The sequence below is a fragment of the Cynara cardunculus genome (genome assembly GCF_001531365.2).
Source record: "Cynara cardunculus var. scolymus isolate 2C chromosome LG 3, CcrdV1, whole genome shotgun sequence".
Classification (NCBI taxonomy): Eukaryota; Viridiplantae; Streptophyta; class Magnoliopsida; order Asterales; family Asteraceae; genus Cynara; species Cynara cardunculus.
In genome coordinates this window covers 35,271,956-35,292,235 of record NC_037530.1, presented here as the reverse complement: position 1 = coordinate 35,292,235, position 20,280 = coordinate 35,271,956, and the positions used below count along the sequence as shown (strand labels likewise).

General features: G+C 36.7%; 3 protein-coding genes across 4 annotated transcripts in view; all 3 read left to right on the top strand.

Annotated features, from left to right (window-relative positions):
- Positions 1-3,010: 3,010 nt before the first annotated feature.
- On the top strand, positions 3,011-5,451 carry LOC112508540 (pentatricopeptide repeat-containing protein At5g50390, chloroplastic). The gene has a single exon (XM_025113200.1). It carries the CDS (start codon positions 3,129-3,131, stop codon positions 5,232-5,234), a length of 2,106 nt encoding a protein of 701 aa, XP_024968968.1. The 5' UTR covers positions 3,011-3,128; the 3' UTR covers positions 5,235-5,451.
- Positions 5,452-8,226: 2,775 nt separating this feature from the next.
- Positions 8,227-15,141, top strand: LOC112509655 (probable inactive purple acid phosphatase 27). The gene is made up of 9 exons (XM_025114728.1): positions 8,227-8,400; positions 8,498-8,590; positions 9,947-10,079; positions 10,419-10,500; positions 10,618-10,750; positions 10,852-11,057; positions 11,134-11,259; positions 13,194-13,503; positions 14,706-15,141. Exons 1-9 carry the CDS (start codon positions 8,281-8,283, stop codon positions 15,009-15,011), a joined length of 1,509 nt encoding a protein of 502 aa, XP_024970496.1. The 5' UTR covers positions 8,227-8,280; the 3' UTR covers positions 15,012-15,141.
- A 2,263-nt stretch (positions 15,142-17,404) lies between these two features.
- LOC112509519 overlaps positions 17,405-20,280 on the top strand; it is a 3,535-nt gene continuing 659 nt past the window's right edge. For both annotated transcript variants that reach the window (XR_003068836.1, XM_025114513.1), the window contains exons 1-4: positions 17,405-17,646; positions 18,622-18,792; positions 18,881-18,970; positions 19,079-19,198. Coding sequence is in view for 1 of the 2 variants with exons in the window: in XM_025114513.1 (XP_024970281.1) it covers positions 17,467-17,646; positions 18,622-18,792; positions 18,881-18,970; positions 19,079-19,198 (561 nt within the window). In the remaining variant the exon portion in view is untranslated. The remainder of the gene's footprint in view (positions 17,647-18,621; positions 18,793-18,880; positions 18,971-19,078; positions 19,199-20,280) is intronic.

Below are 20,280 nucleotides of genomic sequence, written 5' to 3'. Positions count from 1 at the left end.
ATAAATTATTTATTTATTAAACTTAAATTAAATTATAATAAAAAATAAATCAAAGAAATTACATAGAAAATAAAACTTTTAAATAGTTGATTTAATACTAACATTGATATTTTTTTTTTCAAATTTATATTTTATTCCAAAGTAAAATCATTATTGGTTTATTAAAAACACATAAAATCGTATTATAACATCGACAAAGACAAATAATAAAACCGAACATTAAAATCGATATATATATATATATATAGGGTTGGGTTCACGTCAGACCAGCATGTTTTCGTGAGACCCATTAGACCACATTTTTATACTTGAAATTTCACAGCAAAAACACTGTGAAGGTTACATTCACAATAAAAACACTATGAAGGTTACCTTCACAGCATTTTGCTGTGAATGTTCAAGTGTAAAAAGATGGTCTCACGGTTCTCACGAAAACAGGTTGGTCTCACGTGATCCCAAATATATAAATATATATATATATATATAGGGTTGGGTTCACGTGAGACCAAGGGTTTTTCGTGAGACCCGTAAGACCAATTTATGTTCATGGATTAACTTTATAAGCTAATGGTCTAACGTTGCATGGTGGCAATTTTGTAATTATTGAGAAGTCTCGTGGCAATTTTGTGATTTATGAATATTGAGATTGTAGACCTAATCCAAGGGTTGATAATTGGTCTTACGGGTCTCACAAAAAAGCTTTGGTCTCATATGATCCCAAGTCTCTTTCTCTATATATATTCATCGTCTTGTAGGGGATTAAGCTATTAATATTCATGGTCTTGTAGGGGATCAAGCTATTAATATTTAACTAATGCAATTGTATATTGTGTATATAAAATCATGTAATTTATACTATCGCCATTTGTATAGTGTGATGATGAGTTGGGTTGAGCAGTGTCTAACCAAATATTAACTGACAGTTTGATAAGATGAGTTTAATCTGGTTATTTGCGTGTTGGATTAGACGGTTTGACAGTGTGGTCGGGTTTTTGGACAAATAGACGACCCTAGATACGCCAACTCAGACAACGCTATTGTCATCTTCGTTTTTGTACAAATTGTCTGAAGTTACAGTTTGATGAGATGAGTTTAGTCCGGTTATTTGCGTGTTGGGTTAGACGGTTTGACAGTGTGGTCAGGTTTTTGGACAAACGGACGACCCTAGATACGTCAACTCAGACAACTCTATTGTCATCTTTGTTTTTGTTCAAATTGTCTGAAGTCCTCCCTTGACTATTGTTAGATCGTGTAAATTATTGCAGCCACGACTAATCGTTTGATAAGGTTAAGAAAATTCGTTTTATTACAAAAAAATTTACTTTTTGTTTGTTAAAAACTACGAGTAAACACTTTTTTTATTATATACATATAGAGAGAGACAAGCAGAGTTTCAAACGAGAACACCTTCATTTTAAGAGAACATGATTCTTATATTTAATTCATCTAAGTTTGAATTGTTCATGATCTTATATTTGATTGCTTGTATAAGTAAAAATTTGTAGGTACATATTCAATTGGTTGGCAATGTAGCGATACATTTCGATTTTGAAGCTAAGGAGTTGTTTGTTTACCTCTTAATAGTTCCATTAAGAGGCAATATTTGAATCATTAAGAGGTGAATCTTGTTTGACAAAAAAAAAAATCTGTCTTTTAATGGTTCTAAACCCCTCTGACTGATTTTGTATCATGGGTTTCTCTTAACCATTAAGAGCCTTAATTTCATTATTAACAATTACCAAACAATTATATTTCATTTTGCACTATACCATAAGAGCCTCTTAATCATTCTGACCACTTAATGATTCTGTACAAAACCATTCAGCTACCGCCAAACAGCCCCTAAGAACTCACAACCTCAATCCTATTATATGTTCCTCTACACTTATCATATGGGTTTTTTTAGAGTGCATATAGTCTTCGGTTGATTTTCAATTTTATGGAGTATTATGTTGTATGACTAGTAATTACTGTTTATCTTATATTTGTACATGTTTATCAATTAATTTTATATAGTTAAAATGTGAAGTTTTAAAAAGCTGTATATAAATAATAAGTTCTAAGGGTTTAACTTCACTTTTGTTCATGGACAAAAAAGTAAACCAAGAATGAAATGATTTTTCGTCAATGAAATAATTACTCGACTTTTTGGTTTACTTTTTTATGTATTAAATGCGTAATTGTGTCGGATACCATTATGTGCATTAAATGCATAGGGACACATGTCACTTGGGGATAAGATGTTCAACGTTGACTTCATAACTTTAGAGAGTCCTTTTCATCGTACAATTAGAGAGACTTGTCGCTGAAACAATTATCGAAGGGTCACATCAAGAGCATATTAGGACAAACATGTCTTTTCAAGTGTTTCAGATAATACCTTTATCAAAGAAAATGTCGGTGAGATTTGGTCAGAAAAGTTCATATGTTAGAGTTGGCTGACCGTCTAACCAACCGATGGTTAGGATGGCTATCCGATGAGTCGGATAGTAGCTCTTGATCCACATCGATCGATTCACTTCGGTTAATCTTTGATTATCAAACTAATTAAGTTTATACCAAATCTTTTACAAGTAAAACAACTAGGATTTCAAACATTTATTGTTTTATAGGTTTCTGAAACCACTTTGGGGAATCAAATGGCCTACTGGTTCAACTGTCCTTCAAATCACCGGTGGTTTTGCTACGGAGTGTTTGAGATGGCTTATTTGAAACAACTTATATTTTTTTACAAGAACACTTATCAACTTATTATAAGTCAGAAGTGTTTGACTTATTCAAAAACTCCTTGTTACTGGTTTGACACCGATATAAATTATTTATCCAAACACTCAAAAATGCTTATTATCGATGATACACCAAAATAAATCAATAAATTGTTTATTTTGGTTTTTGTCTCCACCGGTCCCGCATATAGTCCAAAGTATCAACGAACAACGCTCATAGGACGGATATTTCTATGCTTCTTGTTGGCCCGTAATACCTACCCAATTGTACAAGGGTCACAGCACAGAAAGGCTTGCTCTATTCCTTCATAATAGTCGCTCTTCAGAAATCGCAACAACAATTTGAATCCTCACCAAAGGTAAGTTACCAGATCCCCGTTTTTTTTTTTCCAATAATTCGCAATGGACATTTCCTTGTCCCGTTATCAGAACACATCAGTCGTCCAAAGTAGTTATTGGGCTTTAACGGATGTTAAATTTTACCAAGAAAGGCACTTGTTTTATGGGTCTTACTTGTTAAACAAACCAAAAAGAAGAACCCAGGTGTCTCAAATTAGTTGTTCTTTCGTAAAACAGGGATTACATCCAAAACCCAAGCCGAAGCCACTAAAAAATGGTCATGATTTAGTAAAGAAAGAAACCCATGTCGAAGATTCGTCACAGAATATAGGTTCTAGTTCAGGACTTTGTGGCCAGATCGAGAAATTGGTTCTTTGTAAAAGATACAGAGATGCTCTTGAAATGTTTGAAATTCTGGAAATTGAGTGCTATGATGATCATGTTGGCAAGAGTACTTATGATGCATTAGTGGATGCTTGTATTAGTTTGAAGTCGATCAGAGGGGTTAAAAGGGTGTTTAGTTATATGATTAATAGTGGGTTTGAGCCGGATTTGTATTTGAGGAACAGGATGCTGTTGATGCATGTCAAATGTGGGATGATGATTGATGCCCGGATGTTGTTTGAGGAAATGCCTGAGAGGAATTTAGTTTCATGGAACACAATTATGGCAGGGCTTGTGGATTCCAGAGAATATGTGGATGCATTTCGGTTGTTCCTAATTATGTGGGAGGAACAATCTGAGGCTAGTTCACGTACTTTTGCCACAATGATGCGTGCATCTGCAGGACTTGAAATGATTTCTCCAGGACAGCAATTGCATGCCTGTGCTATAAAAATGGATGTTGATCAAGATATCTTTGTATCGTGTGCACTAATTGACATGTATAGCAAGTGCGGAAGCATCGAGGACGCCCAATGCGTTTTTGATGTGATGCCTCAGAAAACAACTGTGGGTTGGAATACGATCATTGCAGGTTATGCCTTTCATGGATATAGTGAGGAGGCTTTGGATCTTTATTATGAGATGCAAGATTCTGGTGTTAAAATGGATCACTTCACTTTCTCTATGATAGTAAGAGTGTGTACAAGATTAGGTTCATTAGAGCATGCCAAACAAGCACATGCTGGGCTTGTTCGTAATGGTTTTGGGCTAGACATAGTCGCTAACACTGCACTTGTCGACTTCTACAGTAAATGGGGAAGAATTGAAGATGCACGCAATCTATTTGAGAAAATGCCTCATAAGAATGTCATATCATGGAATGCCTTAATTGCTGGTTATGGTAATCACGGTCAGGGAATTGAAGCCTTGGAGTTATTCAATCGGATGATTAGTGAAAATATGACCCCAAATCATGTTACTTTTCTTGCTGTTCTATCAGCTTGTAGCTATTCTGGATTATCAGATCAAGGGTGGGAGATATTTGAAACGATGGGCACAGACTTCAAAGTAAAACCTCGGGCCATGCATTATGCATGCATGATTGAGTTATTAGGCCATGAAGGGCTCTTGGATGAAGCATTTGCTTTGATCAGAGATGCACCCTTTAAGCCTACTGTTAATATGTGGGCTGCTTTGCTGACAGCTTGTCGAGTCCACAAAAATTTGGAGCTTGGGAAGTTTGCAGCTGAGAAAATCTATGGCATGGAGCCGGAAAAGCTTAGTAACTATGTTGTTCTTTTAAACATATACAATAGTTGCGGAAAGCGTGCTGAAGCTGCTTCTGTTTTCCAGACTCTAAAAAAGAAAGGTTTGAGGATGTTGCCTGCATGTACCTGGATAGATGTCAAGAAACAACAACATATGTTTCTTTCAGGAGATAAATCCAAATCCTATGTTCAGATTCTTAGGAATTTGAAGAAATTAATATTAGAAATCGCGGAATATGGGTATGTTCCAAAGAAAAACTCTTTGCTTCCTGATGTTGATGAAAGGGAAGAACAGATGTCACTGTATCACAGTGAGAAACTTGCGGTTTCTTTTGGGTTGCTCAACACAGCACATTCAATGCCGTTGCATCTTGTGCAGAGCCACCGGATTTGTGATGACTGCCATCTGGCAGTAAAGTTGATAGCTAAGGTGACAGGACGGGTGATTGTTGTGAGAGATGCTAGCAGATTCCATCGCTTCGCAGATGGGAAATGTTCTTGTGGTGATTATTGGTGAAGGAGATCGACAAGTTTTTTGCAAGCTGGAAGTCCTCAAGAACATAACATTGTATCTGATTCTTGATCTCTTTCCTTCAGAAATAACCTTAAATTATAATTATATGTGTTCTCGCTTGACATGTTTTTTACAAGTCCTTGGTTATAGTTGAATTAGACATTATTTGGTTAGTCACTTTTATTTTTCAATTTATTGTGAATGACATAAATTTTCAAGCAACTCTTGTTTCTTTGCTCCTGCGGGCTTTGTAGGCGGTGGATTGACTAGAATATAACGAGTAATGGAATAAAGGAATATATTGGGAATAGATAGGCACTGTCTCGGAGAGAGGCTCGGTGTTCGAAGTGCCTTTTGGTCGAAGTAGTTGAATAGGAGGATTACGATGACTATAGCTCTTAGCTAAATCATATGTTGAAATTCTTATATCAATATTTTGTTGTATGTGGTATACCAACAACAGCAAGAATCATTTAAACTCCTTCAAATCATAACAAAATTCTGCTTAATCCATCCTGGATACAATATGCCTTGGAACAGGTCTGTGGATCCGGTGGTTGTTATCTAGTTAAAGGTATTTCGAACTTTGATACATTGAGATTTACTTCATAAGCCGGGGGCCTTCATGTTCATGGAAACAACCGCTCTAATCTTTGGGGTAGAGGTTAAGTCTGCTTACGTCATACCCCCAACCACATCCCATCATTGGGTGCGGGATATATCAGACTCATTTGTTTTCGATGCGTTGAGATCCCTGTGGTTCAGTTTGTAATTTTCAATGGGTTACAAATGGGCTTCTGCAAATTGAAAACTTGATTCTCAAACCCTATTATGACTCAGCTTCAGGGTAATTCAAGGCCTAAATCAAGAGATATGAATTGAAAACTTCAATGGGCAAAATAACTTCCTTTTGGCGAAAAATTGGATCATTGTGGCTCATGCAACAAGAATCAGAGAAGTTGAGAGGTGAGATAGCCTTAAATTGTGGTGCAAAGTTACGCCTAGATTTTTTTTATAGAAATTGTTGGTACATCATGTTTTGTACTACTACTGAACTTGAATCTGCTTATCAATTAAGTTATCATTTCATTCTTATATAGTTGTGTTTTGCATGCAACTCTTTGTGAGACATTGCAAAAAGCATGAAGAATTTGCTCCTGAATTTCTACCGTTTTGCTGGAGAAAAATCCTGAGGGTCATGGAAACCTTATTGCACACAGTTTTTGTGTCCACTAAAAGCTGGGGATCATTTGTTACATGATAAATACTCCCTGCATCCCCAAACAGTAACTTTTGAGTGTTAAATGAGTTGAATTTATTGTTAAAATTGCCATTGGTTGAAGCAAAAGAAATGGATAACCACATTAAATTACTTGAAATACATTAAAAAAACAACATTTTGGAATTACAAAAATAAACTTGTCCTGGGCTCTTGATTAATGTCTCGTTAATCTGTTATGAGTTTGTGATTAGTGGCTATAAATAGAAACCAAGTCTTGGCTTAGAGTAACAACTGTTTGATAAAATGAGAACAACAAATGAACTGTTCACGCTGTTCTTGTTGGTGTCAAGTTCTTTTGTTTTTAGGGTTTGTTATGCTTCATCTTCCGCTCATCCTGAAGGAACTGATCCTGACCATCTCCAGGCTCCCACCAATGAACACCCACTTGCCAAGATAGCGATTCACAATGCTGTTAATGCTCTTGAGGAATCATCTTGCATTATCGTTAACCCTTTACTTCTGGGGGATAAGGTAAAACTGGTCTTACTTTCTGTTTACCAGCCACTTTAACTTGTTGATGAACATTTTGATTATTTCCCTAGTAACTTTTTAGTAGTTTTACTTGTCTATGGGTAAAATGTATATTAATCTCAGCTCCTAGGGTCAGGTTTAAGGGAAAACCACAAAAAACTGAAAAACTGAGGAACACCCTAGTAGTAGTTCATCTGGACGGTATGCACATGTGCATACAAGTAATTTGTAAGCCGTTTGTCTGATATAACATGCATATGGGCATAAAAACCAAGAAACAACTTCAATTACTTGTATGCACATGTGCATACCGTCCAGATGAATGGTTACCAAGGCGTTCCTCAGTTTTCATTTTCTGGGGGGTTTCCCCAGAACCTCCCTCTAATCCCCTATACTTGATTTAGCTGCCATTCATAAACTCAGAAGAAGAATGAGTACATTTATAGTTTAGGAGAAGGCGTAATAGTCAAGTCTATAGAGGTTTTCTTAATCAATGGCTTCTTGCTCGCACTTTTATTGCTTTCCGGTACTGTGTTTGAATGTATTTGGGTCTAGTTTTATGAGTTGGTTATTCATCTAAATAACTGATTGGTGTCCGACTGTTCATATAACGATAGGGTGAGGATACTGCATGGGTCCACGTGGAGCTTCAGACAGTAAACCCAAGAAAGGATGACTGGGTTGGAGTTTTCTCGCCTGCAAAGTTCGAGTAATGTTTATCTATCAATTCCTAATGTGCCTGAAACTACTATTAACAACTGCTGATATATTTTTGCATTCTCTCCATGTTTGATTCTGAAAGTAGTCTTACCATGCATGCCTGCATTGCCTTTTAGGGTGCGTTTGGTATTGGTACACGGGACACGACAGTTAAAAACTTGTCCACACGCTTGGCACGACATTAGACTTGGACACAACGGAGTGGGCCAAAAATGCTTTTTTCTCACACTAAAATACGTGGAACAAAAATCAGGGAAATAAGAAAAGATGGGTAAATTTACCCATATTAAATTAAAACCCTAAAACCTTCCACAATTCTTTCACCTGTCCAGTCCAGTTCCGTTGATCTGCATACCAAACACATCCTTACATATTTTCCTCCACTCGTAGAAATGCTTATTCTCAACAATTGAATGAATGTTGCAGTGCATCAAATTGTTACTTTGAGTCTGGTGACTCTCCAGTCACTCCATACATATGCACAGCCCCAATAAAGGTAAGATGTTGTAAACGGGACTCTCAGATTCATATTTTCTTTCTTCTAATCGATATTGTAATATTTGCCATAAACAGTACATGTTCGTAGAGGATTCCAATCCCGCATACACAACAACAGGTCAAGCTTCATTAGTGTTCCAGATTATCAATCAGCGGGAAGACTTCTCGTTTGCACTTTTTACTGGCGGGTTGGAGAGTGTGCGTGAAGTCACTCTTTCCACTACCTTTTGTTGTCTAATACATGGATTTGTTGATGTTACAGTCCCACTGACCAATTACTATTTGGGTATCACAGCCAAAGTTGATATCTGCTTCATCTCCTATATCATTTGCAAACCCCAAAGCTCCCCTTTATCCGCGTCTTGCTCAAGGGAAGGCTTGGAATGAGGTAAATTTCCATCAATGATCCTGTAATTTCTGTATATATACTAGAAGGGTAGGTGAGATACAACTTGATTTTAATTTTTTTTTTCTATTCTGTCTCTGTTGATGTTATAATACGGTTTTATGTGGTTTTGAGAAAACGATAATGTTTTTATTTTTGAATAAAATATATCGATATTAGTATCAAAATAACTATTTAAAAGTTCTTGTTTGTTTGTGTAATTTCTTTAATTCAATGATTTGATTTAATAATATAAATTTTTATATAGATAATAATTAAGTATTCTGTTAGAACACAATGATTATCCTAAATTCCTAATTATATTTTAGATTTTTTATATTTAAAATGAAATGTTTATCCTGTATTTGATTATGTTTATCTGCAGTTGGTTACACGAATTCAAGCATGGAACTTTAATAAGTTGTACTTATGCACAATTTATTTGTGATCTTGAATTTTAAGTAATATGCATCACTTGTATAAAAAATGGTTGTTAAGAGTTTTTGTCAAATGTTTTGTAATATAGAATAGATAGGTTCAAACAAGAAGGCTAAATATCGTGAGAAGGTAAGAAAAGGAAGGTTAATATGTGAATCATTGAAAATATCCATTTGAAGATGTATCTGGGAACAGTGAATAATTTGTAACGTCTATTCACATATGCATCTTCAAATAGATTTTCTCGAATTTTTTCAATGATTCATATATGAACCTTCCATTAACCTTCGGTTCTTACCTTCTCATGATATTTAATTGTCTTGATTGAATCGATCCCTGTATATAGGGTTCGGGTTCAAACATGAACAGGGTAAAAAAAAACACAATACCGCCTATGTCACATGGTTCCAGTGTAAAATCACATGTGATTATGAAACATGGTCAACGCAAGGGTATTGGCCCACGACCTAGATTGCAGCCAACATCGCCGTGATCACATGTGATTTCAGTGTAAAATCACATGTGATTTTGGTGTTCTCGTGTTTTATTATTTGAACCTTGTTCTCGTTTGAACCTCCCTCTCTCTTTATATATATATGGAAAGGACTCATGCACACTCTTCACTTTTGGTGAGGTTTTGAACCCTTGACCTCCTTGGAGGCTAGGCTCTTCCTGTAACCCATGTACCGCTGGACCACAGACCTTTTGATCAATTAAATTTTTCTACAACCAGCCTCATCAGACTCGTGAGCAATTTCGATTTGAAAGTAATCATACTTTCAGAATCGTATAGCTTGGTTGTGTATTCATGTATCCATCTAATGTCGACAGTGGATTGTACTTTGTTGTGTTAATCTTCTAATATGTTTCTTCTTGTGTTTTAAATGGTTACATCATCGGTTATATTTGGTGCTTGTTCAGATGACGATAACATGGACAAGTGGCTACAGCATTGATGAAGCCACTCCATTTGTTGAGTGGGGTTGGAAGGACGGCCAAAGCACATATCTCTCTCCGGCAGGAACATTGACATTTTCTCGTAGCAGCATGTGTGGTAAGATTTCACGGTGTAATACGTCTTTATGCACCATTCTTCTTTTAAACGACATATAATCCTTCCCTTCTACTCCCTCCATCTCAAAATAAGTGTCCACATTTCCATTTAGTTTGTTTGTCCATTTTCAAAAGTAAGTTCATACTTTTCAATTCTACCCTTAATTATGAGACGGAGAAATTCACTACTCCTTCTATTGTTACGGGTATAATTGTCATTTAGTTAATTAAAAAGTGCAATAATACAGATTTCTAAAACTATGTGCTTTTTTCGTTGTGGATGGGACGGAGGGATCAAGATAAGTTACTTGAGCTGATAGGAACTTTAATTCCCCTGCAGGTGCACCTGCACGTACTGTTGGATGGCGTGATCCTGGTTTTATACACACTAGTTTCTTAAAGGATTTGTGGCCTAACACCATGTATGTTTTGCCCTCTTATCATTTTAATTAATAACGTTGAGAAGCATCGATGCTATTTTTCTCATTCTCCATGTTATTTTCTGAACGGGATCTGGTTTTGCGACAATGATTTTCCAGGTACGTTTACAGGATGGGCCATAGGTTGTCCAACGGCTCTATTATTTGGAGCAGAATGCATTCTTTCAAATCATCTCCTTATCCTGGACAAGACTCGTTGCAACGTGTTATTATATTTGGAGACATGGGGAAGGTAGTGGTTCCTTGGTGTTGAGCTCTATGGCCTTTTGCTCATTAGATGGCCATGACTTTTTAACGATAACTACGAGTTTCTAAATTTGTCGCTATCTTCAGGGTGAACGCGATGGTTCAAATGATTATGCTAATTACCAGCCCGGATCACTCATGACTGCTGACCGACTATTGAGTGACCTTGATAACTTTGATATAGTATTCCATATCGGTAATCTAGCATATGCAAAAGGATATATCTCGCAGTGGGACCACTTTACAGCACAAATTGAACCGATTGCTTCAAAAAAACCTTATATGGTTGCAAGGTTTGGATTTTAAGAATCGACATCATCTTAGTTATAGATGAAATAATATACTGACAGCTTACTTTTAATCCTGCAGTGGCAACAATGAACGAGATTTTCCTAATTCGGGATCCTTCTATTTGACTTCTGATTCAGGCGGGGAGTGTGGTGTGCCCGCTGAGACCATGTTTTACGTTCCTGCGAAAAACAGAGCTAAGTTTTGGTAAATTGATTGATTCTTCTTGATGACTTCATATTTATAAGCATACAAAGAAGAAACATCGCATAAAGCAGTGTTTGCTAATGCTTTTTCTAGTCTCTTTTGGGACATCCAATAATATTGAAACCATAAAGAGGCTAATTAACCACAAGGATGGTGCCTGATTGGTTTGAGCTTGGCTCCAAAGGTCAAAAATACCAGGAGGTCCCAGGTTCAAATCCAAGGAGGAATAAAAATCCCCTTGTGTCCATGGAGGTTCAAATGCGGTGACTCCGGGACATCTGCAAAGCAGGTGGTTGCCCTGGGATTAGTCGGCTCGCATAGCGGGTTGGATATCCAGGTTAATCAAAAATAAAAATAAAGAGGCTAATTTATTTTAAATAAATTCTCCCACTGGAAGTTCACTAGAAGGGTTATTTAGCTAAATGACCCCCTGACAAATGTTTTTTAAATCCATGACCATTTGACAGGTTTTTAGGCATTCTTGTGTATGGAAGTGACATTCTTTTGTTAAGCAGTGACATTCTCGAAGGGTCATTTAGGTATATAACCTTAAATGAGATTTTAATTAAATCCATGACCTCGTGGCCTATTAATGAAAAAATAGCTTCACTCATCAGAAGGTTATGGACTTAAATTACAATCTCATTTAAGATTATATACCAAAATATGCCCATTCTTAAACGTGTCAGAAGGTCATATGTTTAAAGAAAAATCCGATAAAATGTCATTTAATCAAAGGACCCTAACTAGAATGTTGATTAGAAAAACAGATCAAGGGCAAAAATAGGCCTTCAGGGTAGAGCTGTTCATGGACGGGACGACCCATTAGACCTGGGCCATCTGGCCCACTAGAAATACGGGCTTGGACAACCATTATCGAGAAAATGGACGGACCCGGGTTTGTTCGTTAAAATTAACGGGCAGGCATGGGCAATGTAAAAATAAATATGGACAAGCCCGTCCAGCCCGTTTATATTTGATAATTAATATTTCTTTACCATTAACTAAAATTATATTAATATATTTTAAAATTAAATTATTAAAGTTATAAGATGGGACTCTTTGGCTAAAGAATTATGGTGGTCCTTGATCAAAACTTGGGATGTTTGAACTTGACAGTAGCATGATTGAGCCATGGAAATATGAATATTTAAAAAATAGGAATGCATTATTGATTTTATGGAAGGCTGAATTTTGTTTTTCATTTCTTACTCCACTTGTTGAGATCCATGTGTCATTTTAGTTGCTTAAATTTTTTAATTGCAACCATGTTTTTCCTTTACTTTATGGTTCCACATTTGTCAATTAATTGCTAGTGATCAAGTTTATAGATTTATAAGAGTTACGCTTTTTAGGCTCATTAGCCCGTGGGCAAGCCCGACCCGTTAGTTGTCAAGCCCGAAAAAAGGGCTTGAGTTTATAATATTAGGCCCGTTGGACAAAAAAAATAAGTTAGGTCTGACCCGGACCCAGCCTAGACCCGCAAATGATCACCTCTACTTCAGGGGTATCTATCTTTTATGTCAAATCTTGATAATTTATTTGTTATTTGCAAAAAAACTAAATAATAAAGATGAAATCAGAAAGGGTAGCATGAAGATCAATTTAGGAAAGAAGCGAAGGTTTTTTCCGTTTGAACCATTTTTTTTTAATTAACCTGGATATCCAACCCACTATGTGAGCCGACTAATCCCAGGGTGACCACCTGCTTTGCGAGTGACCCGGAGTCACCGCATTTGAACCTCCGTGGCCACAAGGGGATTTTTATTCCTCCTTGGATTCGAACCTGGGACCTCCAGGCACTTTTGACCTTTAGAGCCCAAGCTCAAACCAATCGAGCACCACCCTTGTGGTTAATTTGAACCATTCTTAGTGCTTCTTTTCTTGTAAATTCATCATCGAAGTTACATCTCAACTCATACTTGTCTTCACAGGTACTCAACAGATTATGGCATGTTTCATTTCTGTATAGCAGATTCAGAGCATGATTGGAGGGAAGGTTCGGAACAGTATGCATGGATAGAGAAATGCTTTGCATCAGTTGACAGGCAAAAACAGCCGTGGCTGATCTTTGCTGCTAACCGTGTCCTTGGCTATTCTTCTAGCAATCGGTATGCCAAGGAGGGTTCATTTGAAGAACCCATGGGAAGAGAACACTTGCAGAAGCTGTGGCAGAAATACAAGGTGGATATCGCATTTTACGGACATGTACATGGGTATGAGAGAACGTGTCGTATATACCAGGTGCTACTCTTATTTTTCTGTATAGATAAATACACGTAAGGGTTCTAATATGAGTCGTTTGGGTAAATGACCTTAAATGAGTTTTTAATTAAATTCATGACCTTCTGGCTATGTAAGAAAATTTTTGTTTATACTCGTGAAAAGGTGATGGATTCAATTAAAATCTCATTTAAGGTTATATAGCTAGAAATCTCGTTCTAATATAGCTCACTATCTAACTTGACAGTTTTTCAGTTATAACCTGTGAACCCCTTAAGTACTCTAAAAGATGATAGTTCATTTGCAAACTTGATTTCCGTTGCGAATCAGCTGACAAACAGGAGTACGACATGTGTTCCCGTTTGTCCCCATTCATCATAAATAATGAACGTGAATTTTTTACAACATTCATGATGAATATCTCATGAATGTGTGGGACACATGGCATGCTCTCGTTTGTCCCTTGGTTCACAACGGAAGTTAGGTTTGCAACTGAACCCGCCCCACTCTAAAATGCTTCTTTAATTTGTATTTACTTTTACATCCCACCCTGAGACTATGGGTTCGTTTGGTTTGGTTTGGTTTGGTTTAATTTAATTTGTGTTTACTTAAACATGGGAGTAATGAGTCGTATCAATTGTCTTTGGCTCATATTGAGTTGTTAGAACATCTTCAACAGATTCTTTAAAATGGAGAAAGTAAGAGAGGATAAAAAAATCCTCCAAATTTGTAGAACTCCTAAGAATTAAATGTTGAAGAGAGAGAAATGGTTTTTTTTTTGTTTTTTTTATTAACCTGGATATCCAACCCGCTATGTGAGCTGACTAATCCCAGGGCGACCACCTGCTTTGCAAATAGCCCGGAGTCACCGCATTTGAACCTCCATGGCCACAAGGAGATTTTTGAACTTGGGACCTCCAGGTACTTTTGACCTTTGGAGCCAAGTTCAAACCAATCAGGCACCACCCGTGTGGTTGGTTTTTTTATTGTTAACACCAAAGAAGTTGGATGTATTTATTTGAAAATTTGTTGGGATATTTAATTACTGAATATTTTAATAGTAGAATTAATGACAAATCTCCAAAAATGAAGAAACTGTTGGAGTTGAATGCAATTTATTTGCTTATCCATTTTGGAGAAATTATAGAGAATCTGTTGGAGATACTGTTAATCTCTTACTACATCTGTGTAACATACGCTTTATTCCGTTGGTCGTGGTGTAGAATCAATGTGTCGACAAGGAAAGATTCAACTATTCTGGTACCGTAAGTGGGACAATTCACGTTGTTGTTGGTGGAGGCGGGAGCACGTTGTCGGACTTTAGCGAGATTAATACGGATTGGAGTCTCTATAAAGATCACGACTGGGGGTTTGTGAAACTAACGGCGTTTAACCACTCTTCGCTGCTGTTGGAGTACAAGAAGAGTAGAGATGGAGGGGTGTATGATAGCTTCACAATCTCAAGGGACTACAAAGATGTTTTGGCATGTGTACATGATGGTTGTGGTACTTCCACTGTGGCAACCTGAACCTATGTTATACAGGCCTTTGCCACTTTAAGCTTATATGCACAACAATAAAAACCATATGCTGTCACACATCTTAAAAGGGTTGATGGCACAGATTCTTGTAATGACTGTTTATTTATATGGATCGTGTCGAACTTGAACTAATATATGCCAACGCTTCTCATTTTCCGGATTCTGTGAAGGATCTAAGGGGTTGTTTGTTTACCTCCTAATAGTTTCATTAAGAGGCAACATTTGAATCGCTAAGAGGTGAATCTTGTTTGGCAAAAAAAAAGTATGCATTTTAATGGTTCTAAAACCCTCTGAATGATTTTGTATCTTGGACGTCCTTTGACCATTAAGTACTACCAAACAATTATATCTCATTTTGCACTATATTACAAGGGTCTCTTAATCATTTTGCACCAAACCATTCAGCCCCTAACTATATTTCGGTATCCCTTCTTAACTGGCTCTGACCCTTGGCCTCTATGCAAACGGACCAAGCTGGATTGGACGGGTGAGAGTGGGGTGGGTAAGGTGGGTGTGTAGCACCCCCATTTCAAAAGAGGGGGGGTACTTAAAACATAATGTAACAGGTATATAAAACCTCCAAAATAAAGTCTCCGATAGAATTGAAACTCCAACAAAATGATTTCAGATGTCTCCCAATAATTCAACTAAAACCAAACATGCTCTTGAAAGAAAACGTTGGTCTAAATAACAAATGAAAGAAATCGAATACTAGCTGAAATATCAATAAATCTCTTATATCCTTTTGATGTCGAGAACCTGATCTACTCTCCTTCTTGAAGTCTTAGCCACCCCCTTCAATTACCTGCTGTGGGGAAGGAAAAGAAAACACGACTGAGCCAAACGCCCGGTGTAAGGATAAAGAAGGTAATGGAAACATGTAAAAACAAATCTCAAGATATCGAACAATATAGCTGCAAATCTTAAAGAAACCAACAAATAACATAACAACGAAAACATAAGAAGGGACATATCAAGCTCGAATAGCGTATACACTTGCTAAATGTGAGATGTGGCGTTGGACACTAGACCGACATCCACCTTACAAACAAATCACATGTGCTAGGGCTGACTCATACGCCTCCTAAATCTAATATCCATCACACCAAAACAGCTCAAGAGCACAAAAGAGAAGACGTCGTAGATTCAAGGCAAACATCACAGAGAGTTAGATGCCAATTTCTTTGTTCTTCAACGCAGTCTATGAATTATAATAGAGTCGGAGCTGAACACATTATGTATCCTTATTTTTACACGGCACACTTGTTTGGTTGGAAACCGGTTGTTGGTTCTTGTTAACAAGGTGATACCTAATTGGTTTAATTATCTTTACTTTCTGGTGATTATTAAATCATTTTTTTTAATAAGCCAAGAGGTTATAGATGTGATTTTCATCAATATATCCTTTACGATGAAAAATCAGGTAGTTTTGTAATTTTAATAATTTTTTAAAAATGATTAAGAGGCTGTTTACCAAACGCTTACCTGGAATCCTGGATAAGCGATTGTCAAGTCATATTACTTTACCGGACAAATATGACAACCATCAAGATTCTTACTCGGTATCAGCAAAGCAAAGGAAACAACTAAAAACGATAACTGAGGTATCTAAGGGGGTGTTTGGGAAAGCTTATTTAAGGTGCTTATCAACTTATTTCAGTCCACAACCGCCGATAAGTTATTTTGAGTGTTTGGATGTGAAAAAAAAAAAAACTGCTTATACCGGTGCCAAACCGGTAATAAGTTGTTTTTGATAAGTTACTCCCTCTTGACTTATTTGACATATTACCCTTTTAACCCTCTCATCGCATCCGTCTCTCCCCTCTCATCGCCGGCAAGTCCTCTGGTTTCTCATCGCCGGCTTCCTGCTTCTTCCTTCGCTTTGCATTTTGGTATAGGGTAGAAGATATACCTGATTCTTCCTTCGCTTTGCATTTTGCTTCCTGCTTCTTCCTTCGCTTCCTGCTTCTTCCTTCTTCCTGCTTCTTCCTTCGCTTCACCAACTTCCAACGATTCTAGGGTTTCAAATATGAACCCTTTTTCTTCAACTCATATACCTGATGCTTTACCTGCGTATCAACTGATATAGGGTAGAAGATAACCTAAAAATGAGCTGTCCTTTTTGGTCATTTTGCATTTTGGTACCGCTATAAGCTAATCCAAACACTTTTTACAAAACTCCAGTTTGATATCGCATAAGTTAATAAGCACTTTTACAAAAAAGTATAAGTTGTTTTAAATAAGCTTACCCAAACACCCCCTAAATGGTAGGATGTCAATAGTTATTTTCATTTTGTACCCAAAGGAATAAGAAAAACTCCGATAGGACCTTCAAAGATCACGCCGTTTCTAGGGCATTTTTCTATTGATTTGAGTGGATCAACTACAAAATCTGCAAACACTGCGTGAGTCAAATCGAGAATCTCTCTGTGTGTATTAGATTATGACGATGGAGCATTCATTATGGGGAAATTTACCTCTGTTGGTGAGAGCGAATTCGAAGGAATCGGTGGAGTACATACTCGAGACTCTATGGAGAACTCGCAAAGTTGGTCTTGATTCAACCGATCGCGATGTTATCCGTGATATGCTTCAGCTTCAGAATGATGCCGACCTCGATCCTGTAATTACCATTTTTGATTTTTCAGAAGCTAAATCCACGTAGTTTTTGCTACCGCTCATCGTAAATGTTCTTCTACGTCCGGTACTCGGTATAAGGTCCAAATCGAAATTTTGAAATGTCAAGAATTTACATGAACTGTGAACCATGAAAAATACACCGTTAATATTTTCCCATGCTGTTTATGTCTACTGTATGCACTGGCTTGAAATTGCTTATAAAATGTTTACTGTTTATCTATTCTTTTGGATGATTCAGGACTTCCAAATCATTGGACTAGGGTATGGAGGTCTTCAAAATTTGGGAATTTGAAGCCATGAGGGTACAACACGATGCAATGATGTATTAAAATAACTTAACGTGTTACGGTGTTAGGAAGACGTTGTCTTTTCTTATTAGGATGAAACTTTGATCCAGGCAGTTGGAATACTGAAATACACTACCATCTGATGCCAGTTCTCTAAATGTGTATCACAAATCACATTCCCTGTTTTCCTTTTTGTTTATCTGTCCCAATTTTGCGAATGCAGTGTATTGCAAATGACTGAAAACATTTCAGTGAACTCTAGTTGCTTTGTTCCAACAGACTCTGCGGTCTTAAATATGCTGGACTTTCAAATCTAATGTTAAGATTTATCATTCAATCAAATGTCACACTAGTGATCAGTTGGGTATATGTGGTTTCAGATCATTATCTATACTGTAATAGTGATTGAATGATCTTGTAACTGGCTGTTCCTTCAAGTATAATAATCTTGTACAAGTATTTATAATTAAATCCTAAATTAAAAAGAATATAACATCCAAGTTGTTCTTCAAAACATTTGTGATGATCTTTCCTAGAATTTTTTATACCAGGAACATGTGTTCATAACTTTTCTTTGTCGTCCATGCTAGCTACAAAATGCCATCCAGTGAGCGGCTTGATCTGATTTATAATTGCTAGTAAAGATGAACTTAAAAATTTATTGTATGCAGCTTTTGGTATGCCTTCGTATGTTGATTCGTAGATGTGTTTATGAGAACACCAATAAGGATGAAATACAAAAGCTGTTCCCAACTGAAGTCTTGCCTGAGATACAGAGATTATTGACACTTCTGCTCCAGAAGTTCCATAAAGAGTGGAGAGAAGATATATTGAAAGTTCAGGTACTGTATTGAGATATTTGGCATCTTTTACAGGATATATAAGCCTGGCATTTGATTTTGTATCTCTTTGAATGATAACCATTTGCAGGATACATTACCCAGTCTGAAGACAATGACTTGGAACATGGCAAATGAAAACCTTGAATCTGCAGATCCTGTGGCTGTCATTAGTTTGAAGGTATCTGGACTTGATAATCGAGATTTTGTGAGAGCAGAGAGGCTCCTAAGCTACTGACATACCTGCAAAATGGATAGTTGATTCTCTAAATCTATTACTGACTTTTAGCTTCAGAGCAACACAAGACCAAGTTCAGGAGATATGGATGTGAACTTCCAGTTGGCTAAAGACACACTAGAGACGATGTTGAAGTCTATGTACTCTAAAAGAGATCAACTATCCGACCCTGTAAGTCTACTTTCAGGTTTACCCTTCTCTTTCAACATGCTTTATCATTGTTTTGCATTTCAATCGGTATTATGACGCGGGATAGTAGGGTGAGGCATCAATATGACATGTATCACAGAAGAAAAATACTCCCTCCATCGCAAAATAAATGTCCGCAATGAAAATGAAAAGACACCCAGTTTTAGAAGTGTGTAATTATTATATTTTTTCTATTAACTAATGAAAATTTTACCCTTGTTAATAGAGAGAGTAATGAACTTCGCCATCTCGTAATTAGAGGTAGATTGGAAAATAGACACTCTTGAAAATGGACAATTATTTTGGGACAAACTAAAATAGAAATGTTACATTTATTTTGGGATGGTGGGAGTAAGCTTTAGCTTTAGCATCTTCCAAACTACAAAGATACATGCTTTCATTGTCATCATCTCCATATTTTTTCTTCTTTCACTCCGGTATGAATTTCTTTGTCAACCTTGTATTCTTCAACCACCTACTGCAACCAAAACTCTCTTCTTTGTTTTGGTTTGTGAAGCAAAACTCTTGGACCGATTTAGTATCAGATTGTTAGACTCAAGGTTATAGTTTGTCCAAGGAACCGTATCTAGGTCCAGCAGATTCTAAGGACAGATTTGAACTAGACCACACCCTCTATAATCTTGAATATGTTTGGTTATGATGATGGCTTTGAGGTGTCTCAGGGCATGTGTGGCGATACACTAATATATGAATTTAGAGATGGCTTGAAAGTTGAAACATTAAATGGACTTCCTTTACATCATTCCAGCTAATAGCAAATACCTACCGTTGGTCTGAGTAAAACAATACTTTATTCAACCCATGAAAATTGCATAGCTTGACTTCGCCCTTGAATACATTTTAGTAAAGACTAATAGTTGAATCATATGGACCCAAATCAATATCATAATTTAAATGTAATTATGATCATGGGTAAATAGGTGAGTTTAAGTTAGACTCTTCCAAAAGAAGAAACATTTCAATTTCCATGCTGCAATTCTCGTTAATGGAATGAGTAATTTTAAATGGTTTTACTTTTAAGCTTAATTCTGAAAGTTGGATGT

Excerpts from the sequence above, each read along its gene's own strand:
- LOC112509655 (XM_025114728.1), top strand. The coding sequence starts at position 8,281 with ATGTTCGTAGAGGATTCCAATCCCGCATACACAACAACAGGTCAAGCT. Across the intron at positions 10,501-10,617 it reads GATTTGTGGCCTAACACCAT|GTACGTTTACAGGATGGGCC; the intron begins GTATGTTTTGCC and ends ATGATTTTCCAG. Across the intron at positions 13,504-14,705 it reads GAACGTGTCGTATATACCAG|AATCAATGTGTCGACAAGGA; the intron begins GTGCTACTCTTA and ends GTCGTGGTGTAG.
- LOC112508540 (XM_025113200.1), top strand. The coding sequence starts at position 3,129 with ATGGACATTTCCTTGTCCCGTTATCAGAACACATCAGTCGTCCAAAGT.